This window comes from Habropoda laboriosa, unplaced genomic scaffold (genome assembly GCF_001263275.1).
Source record: "Habropoda laboriosa isolate 0110345459 unplaced genomic scaffold, ASM126327v1 scaffold15, whole genome shotgun sequence".
Lineage (NCBI taxonomy): Eukaryota > Metazoa > Arthropoda > Insecta > Hymenoptera > Apidae > Habropoda > Habropoda laboriosa.
Genome location: NW_017100141.1, coordinates 94,026 through 101,784, shown reverse-complemented (window position 1 = coordinate 101,784; position 7,759 = coordinate 94,026). Strand labels below are relative to the sequence as shown.

General features: G+C 46.4%; 1 protein-coding gene across 1 annotated transcript in view; it reads right to left on the bottom strand.

Annotated features, from left to right (window-relative positions):
• LOC108570627 (cyclin-dependent kinase 5 activator 1) overlaps nucleotides 1-346 on the bottom strand; it is a gene marked incomplete at its 3' end in the record, with an annotated part of 14,432 nt that extends 14,086 nt beyond the window's left edge. Inside the window, exon 1 of the mRNA XM_017932516.1 lies at nucleotides 5-346. Coding sequence (XP_017788005.1) covers nucleotides 5-300 — 296 coding nt within the window. The remainder of the gene's footprint in view (nucleotides 1-4) is intronic.
• Nucleotides 347-7,759: the final 7,413 nt, after the last annotated feature.

Genomic DNA, 7,759 nt, shown 5'->3' with positions numbered 1-7,759 from the left:
CAACGAGTGCTTCTTCAGGTTCTTCTCGAGCGCGTTCTTCTCCGATATAATCTTCCCGTTGTCATTGTTGTTCAAATTCAAATTGTTATTTTGCAACGAGTTATTGTTCGTAGGCGGATGATTCGTGGGCGGCGCCGGCGCCACCGTAGCGACGCTACTCTTGTTCTCCCTGTTCTTCGCGTTGTTCAGTTGCTCGTAATTGAAATTGTTCAACGTGAAATCAGCGGAGTGCTGATGACCCGGTGGCGGATACACCGAGCCACGTTTGTCACGCGGACTAGACGACAACACCGTACCCATACTGCCGATTCTTTGACTCTCAGTTTGTTGTTGTTGTTGTTGTTGTTGCTGCAACGACGGCTCTTCCGTCTGCGTCACCTGGTTACTAGTATTCTGACGACTCACGTTTTGCACCTGATGGCCAGGATTTTGGGTCTGATGACCTGGACTGGTCGATTGTTGCCCAGGATTCGGGCTCTGATGACCACGATTCTCCCTCTGTTCCTCCGTTTTCTGTGGCTTCGGACCAGGATTCGTACGATGAGACCCTGGATTCTGGGTCGTACGACCCGGAGGACTCGTTTCTCGTTCCAGATTCTGCGTCTGTTGCTCCGTATTCTGGGTGTTTCGACGATGACCCGGATTCGAGGTGTCCGCTTTCACCTCGTCGCTCTGATGATCCGGATCCTGTGTTTGCTGAAACGTAGTGGGCGGAGCTCTTGGTGGTCTGAGAGTGGAAACGCGGCTGGGGGGTGGCGGGGGTGCTCGAGGAACCGAGGACTCCCAAGAGGGTCCCGTCAGCAGGGTCTCATCCCCTGGCTCGATGGCCTCCTCCACGACGGGACCCAACACCTCGCTTAGCCGACCTCCCAGCCTGCTGACTTCTATCTACGACCTGAACGACCCTGTCTCTCCTCTTTTACCTGTGCCTGACACAAAAATTCACACGACTCGAGAAAATTCTCACTCGAGCAAAACTCTCTCTTCGGTTTCTTCCTACGTACGCTGGTAGGGTTTCGTCAGATACGATGAACGCGACCGCGCACCCTCTGTTCGAACGATAGAGGCTGATACGTAATATGGTTAACCGCAATCGATAAGCCAACAAGTTCACGAGGAAAGAAAATACGCGACACTCGGCCGGCACTCTTCCAACGAAACGAGTAAATAGTCCGGCGGTTTTCTCGCGATAAAATCCTTCCACCGCGAGCCGCCTGTCACGAGGGAAAAATGTCGTCGATGCGTGGAGAAGATGTCGGTCGACAAGTGCAAAATGGCGAACGATCGATGCCTAGCCGCCCTCCGCCTCTGCTCGGAGGGAGGATCAACCAGGTGAACGGAAATTCTATACACCGAGTTTATCTCTTCACCGATGATCGATCTTGTCGTCTCCTCCTTCGATTAGAAAAGACATCAACATCTTTATTATCTCTCTCTCTCTAGATCACGATCCTTTTACCAACTTCCCTCAACTTCCCTGTACGGCACCACTCTCTCGACGCACTCTCGCCGCACTCTGTAACCACTTCGCCCCAACTCCTCCACGCGGTTCCCCGTCGAGGTCCCCTTTTTACCAATCTACCTGCTTCCTCGACCGAACCGTACCATCTCTCGTCCGACAAACAAACAATCCGCGCAGTAAACGTTCACTTCTTCGTCACCCTCGCATCATCTGTACGTCTCTTTGTTTATCCTGTGTCTTGGAAATGAAAGAGATCAACCACCGTAATCAAACTTCCTCTTCCTCTTCTCGGTGTTTTACCGTTGATAACTCGCGGTTCCACGGGGCGATGTCGAACACGGTGTAACGACAAGTACACAACACGCTCGCGACACGGTCCCTGTCACTGTTGACAACTTCTCTCCATGTACGCGCGTATGTATGGTATACGGTATGTGTGTATGTATGTGTGTACGTTCGGCAGAGCTAGTCACGGAGAAGTGTGGCGCGGCGGGCTCTCTCCGTTTCGTGTCTGCTGGCTGGCGTGTGTCGCCGACGTCGCCGTCGCCGTCCTCGTCCTCGTCGTCCTCGTCGACGTCGACGTCGCCGTTCGTTCGTTCGTTCGTCCGTCCACCGCCAGTCTTTCTCGCGACCAACCAACACGTAGCACGCCCCATACCCCTGTTATCGGTGCGCGCGCAGTCGTTCGATAAACGCGCTACGTCGATTACACTACACATCGGGGGTGGAAAGACGAAGAAGGAGACATTGAACGGCGGAGAATAAGGGTGGAGAAGGGAAGATGGGAAACGCAACGAGGGGTGGGAGGAGGAACAGCGACGATGGTGAAACGAAGGTATATAGAAGAGAGAGAGAGAGCGAGAGGGAGCATCCACGCCGCATACGCCCAAACTTTTCTTTCGTTCCACCACCCTCTCTCCCTCGTTCTAGGTCCATTCTCTTCTCTTCTCTCCCTCTCTTTGAGAATTCACCAATTCAACCCCCGCCGCGAGACCCTTACGCGAATGTTTGGCCGGAAGCGACCGCGAGACCTGAACGTAGGTCGAGATTCTACCGGAGAACGAAAGGGGCTGGAGGGGGTTCCCGCTATGCGGTTTTCGAACAATTTTACGGCTCGGGCTTTACCACGCTGCATTCCAACTTCTTTTCTGGTGGTCACGTGAAACTTATTTGCCCGATGACGAGTCCACTCTGTCACACACTTCGTTTCGGGGGTTTCTTGAATGCGAGGAGATTGTTTCGCGCAATAGTTGATCAAGATTCTTCAAGACGTTCCTCGGGATACGGTTTATTTGCCTCTTCGGTCGTACCCTTTATTTCAGTGTTTCTATAAGTAAGAGAACCTTGTGGAATAGGGGACCAAGATTTTCGAAAAGATTTTTCAAAACGTTCCTGAAACATAGTTTATTCGTTTCTTTGGCCGTACTCTTTATCTCGGTCACTTTAGTTTTTATAAACGAGAGAAAATTGTTCGTTGATTGTCAGTGAAACAGAGAGAGATTAGAAAAAAAGGAACGAACCATGGAAAAATTAAGTATTCTACTGACGCATTGTGCTCGTCCAATGTACACGAAAGATACTGCAAACGATAGAAGCTTCAATGCCAACAGAAAAAGTTCCACCGTCCCAACAATGGTAATCAATATTCATTCTACATTTCACCCCGGCAATCTTCTACGTTCCGCCTATTAAAAATTACGCGTCTCAACGGTGAGTTTTTACGTCGCGCAAAAACATATCCAGACATTTCTACAAGTGATCGCTGTTGCCAATTAAATAGACGATACTTCTTTGTGACAAAAAAAAGAAACTTTTCTTCCAACGCTACATGTATGAATGTTTCAAGGATACGAAGCAGAGAGGACAGGTGACGGTTGAATCTTTTTCATCTTCGCGAAAGATAGATTATTACAGTGTACACTATTCGAGCTACGACGATCACAGAAAACTTCTGCGAATAGTCGCGACATCTTGACAATTTCTTTCGTTTCGTCCGGTCAATTTGATTATCCTATTCTTTCTTCCCCCCTTCAAATGATCACCTACTCTTCGCAGATCAAACGTCACGCCGTTACGAAGTTATCAAGCGCTAAACAACACTATGTACACGTACACTTCGCGAACAAGAGAACAATTCACCGAACGTTTGATAATTCCAGCAACGTTCTATATTTAGTTAGCTTTGAAACACGGGAACTCCGTCGTTCCAAGAACTACGTGCACGAGAACAATATCACTGTTATTCTCCGCTGGAAAACTAGACTATTTAGTCGAAAGATAGAGAGGAATATAGACACACACAACGTACCTGAACACGTCTTCTCACAGAGGTAAACCGTGACTAGACGACGTTCATCTGCCCAACTTTTTCTCACCCCAGTTGCGTCTATCAACCTACGAAAAGCGACTATACAAAAATCCACGGTATACGTTATAGAGCACCCGGTGAAATTCCCTCCCTTTAAAATACAATTTCCTCTCCGAACTAATTTCACCTCTTACGCTGATTAGCGTTGTTTAATTAGGCGTTTCCAGGCGAGGGAGGGAATTCCTCGGTATCGTAAAGCGTGCGGTGTTGTCGAACGAAGATCGAATCTAAAGGCCGCTTCGGAGTATTCAAATCTAGGAAAAGGGTGGAGAAAGTTTAGTAGAACGTTGGTGGGATTTCCGAGTGAAACAAGGTCGAAACCACGACAGAGGTGTGCAATTATCGGCGGCACGCAGAAAGCTGTGGATTAAGGTGACCGGGCGAGGGTGAAGAGAAGAAAAGAGACGAAGAAGAAACGAGCGCGAGGAGAAAGGGGGCAGTTTCATCGATTAACGACGCGATAATTAACATTTCACTTGGCAACCAGGTGAAACGAACCTGGTCGTTCGCCGCGCGATTTGTCGTTTATTTTTATTTATTAAGCAGGTCAGCGAAGCGGAACGAGTTGATAGGACGGAGAAGAGATGCGAATGGAGGAACCGTGGTTTCATTCTTCTCCGTTTATCTTCGAGAGAAATAATTTGTGGAGCCGATGGAGGAGGTAACGAAGGAAGGAAAAAGTACAGAGAAACTATTGGAAATACCGAGACGAGGGAATGCAAGGAGATAAAGGAGAGAAGGACCTCAGCTGACGAATGCATCACGCTTTTGACCGGTCGTCTGGCGGGACGAGGGAGAGAAGGGAAAAGAAGCGGCGCTTATTAAAAGACGAATCCAATGGATACGCTGCCAGCACCGCGTATTGATCTCTCCTGTGCGCATTTCAACCCTTTGAGTGCTATGGATGCATACAAGCGTCCGGCGAAAGTTATCGGTGTGAACTATGTGCACATGCAGGGTGGACCACCCCAATTATTTTTGCTATTAGCGCACCGATCGAGATTTCTTTTGTCACAGATGATACGATTTCATAGGACCTTAGATTTTTGCTGTCTCTTTTTAGAGTAAGTTCTCAAGGCCATGTTTAATTTTTTTTATACACGTACAATCCTATAGTGCCTTCTTCGTCTACTAACTAGCAGGCATTGAGACAATTCAACGACCATAATGTAATTGTTAAGGCGTATCCTGCAGCCGGATTTATGGCAGCTAGTCAGGCGGTCGCCGTCGCAGGCAAATATCGCTTTTTCAAAACACCACAAGACCCTGCCATAAATCCTGGAGTCTCCGAACGGAAAATAGAGGAACTTTTGTCAACGTCGATGGGCCACTTGACTTTAACAAAGCCTAGAAAAGCGGAGATTCCATTTTTTTAATCCATTAGAAATGTCCTTTGAGCTCCATATTTTTTCTTCTTCTTGGAGATTTCGAGAGGAAACTGCGTGCTAAGATCGTGCTGTCGAGGCTAAGAGATTTTCGAGCAAGGGAACGAGTGACCGGGTTGTCGCGTTAAAGATGCACGCGCTTCTTGCTACCACGACGAATAGTTTCGCGGTAGATGGCTCGTCCCGTTAATGCAGCCGGGGCACGCGTTCATCATTCAGGCGTCCAGGAAGTTCCGCGTGGTATTAAAGCGAGCGTGGCGTTCCACATATTAAACACGTTCCACGGGTGGCTATTCCTCGCTGGCTGTCTCTCCGCAAGTGAAATAAAATGCCGAGGATTCGCGTGGTTGTAACGAAGATCATCTTCGAAACGCGGGAGACTCCGTATTAAGCATCTTTTCCTAACTACGATTTTTCCACTACGAAATTTTCATATAATACATTTAATTTTTTTTACTTTGAATCGCCAAGATTTTGTAGAAAATATAACAGAAATATATTTAACCCTTTTGCACCTAACAGAAGGGTAAGGTTTGATTAAAAATTTCAAGTGGCCACATTTTTTGATATTTAGATGAAATTTTCCGTATCTAACGGACTACAGAATAAGAAAAGAACGTCGAAAGAGGAATCTAACTCGTAAATCAAATTGGCCCATGGGATTAAAAGGGTTAATAATCGCACAGAAAGGCGTAGAATAAGAAAATTCATTAGAAACATTAGAAAGTTATCTACCCAATGACTCGCTGATTAATTTTCTAAAAAACTGTGTAACAGAGGCGTAGCCTGCGCTCACAATCAAAGTTCATTAAGAATGCACCTGATTTCCATCTAAAGTGTGACTCGATATCGTAAGCCGAGGGGGATTAACACAAGCGAAATCTAATTTAAGAGTCGGGAAACTATGTTAAGAACCATTACGGAATTATTAAAGTTTCCGCGTGCACAAAGGGTTCGGGATATTAAACATTTTCCACGGGAAGAATATTCAAACAGGTTGAAGCTGACTGGGGTGAGAGACGACTCTCGCCCGATCCAACGGGTTAGAGAGCTGCTCGAGGCGCGACCGTAAGAAATAGAAAAGCTCGCGCGAGGTCTCGAGGAGAAGGTAAACAGGTCGGCGTGGAAATGGAATCAGCGAGATCTCTCGGCTTTAAAGGATCTTACGGGCTGCCTGACCCGAATGGGATCCTCCGAGGCTCTGTCGCCCTTCTGGATTTCTCGATACACGTATTCCATTCATTTTCGGACTAACCAGACGTTTGTTGCTCCCCTGACTCGGACGAACGCCTCACAATCTCATCGGTCTGCTGAGATTTTCAAAAATTCTTCATTTAATTGTACTCTTATTAAAAAAAATTAAAATTTTCTGATAAATTACACGACAAAATTCTAACACTGAAAATACGAAGTAATATTCTAAAGCGCTGCGAATTTTCGCGAACCAATTGATCTGCTGAGATTTCGAAAAATTCTTCAATCAACCATATCCTTATTAAAAAAAAATCAGGATAAATAAAAACGATCATTTGTAATAAATCACACGATAAATTTCTAACACTGAAAATACACCTTACAGCCGGCATATAAAGCGCTGCGAACTTTCGCGAACCAATTGATCTTGATTGAACTTCCCGAAAAACGTTTATATACGAATAAATTCGAATTAAATACGAATAAATTAAAACGAATAAATTTCTAACACCGAAAATACGAAATAATTCCAGAACAGAAACCCGCGGTTCGTTAGTACACTTGATCCGGGCTTAAATTTTCATTTCCGGGAACGCGAAATAATTTCCTGAAACAAAGTATCGTTCCATGTATCATTACCGCGATAATTTCTCAAAGTCGGAGTTTCCAGGATAATTTCAACCAGGCAAATTCCCTTCCCGTCCAAGAATACTCCATTATTCAAACGTTCGATCCAGCGATAACATCGTTCTCACGTCACGTCGCGGTATCTAACGAGGGAAGAAGAAAAAAAAAACATCGTGCAACTTGCGGCAAAGTACGAACCACAAGTTGTCCGACTCGTCAACGAAAATATTCGAGGCTGATCATCGGCTACGACGTACGAGGAAGCGCGACGGGGCTGGTTGCGTGCCAGCAAGTAGTAAAGCCCGCCGTTGGTCGGACACGATACGAAGAACCCTCCAATTAATTAAGCGGTGTACACATCGACCGCTCGGTTCCGCAAAAAACTCCGCTATTTCTTGCGTGCCTGGTGGGATGGAGTACTTTAACAAGCAAGCCAGCCCGTGGAAAACAGAACAAACACGAATTATCCATTAATTCGGTGCGGTAACCGCGGCCTTAAAATCCGTGCTGGCTCGCGCCAAAAACTTCTGCGACGATTGAACGACAAAGAGGAAGAAAAGAAGAAGAATGTACCAGCCTGGTGCTCGGCGCGATATTTCAACGTAAAATTGCTTCTGGCGCGGAGCAAACGAAGAAAAAAAGATTTTAAGCTGCAGCTTTTACGAGACTATTGTTCCACGATTTTATCAATTTCTGTGTTTATTAGGCGAGAATCTGCGAATT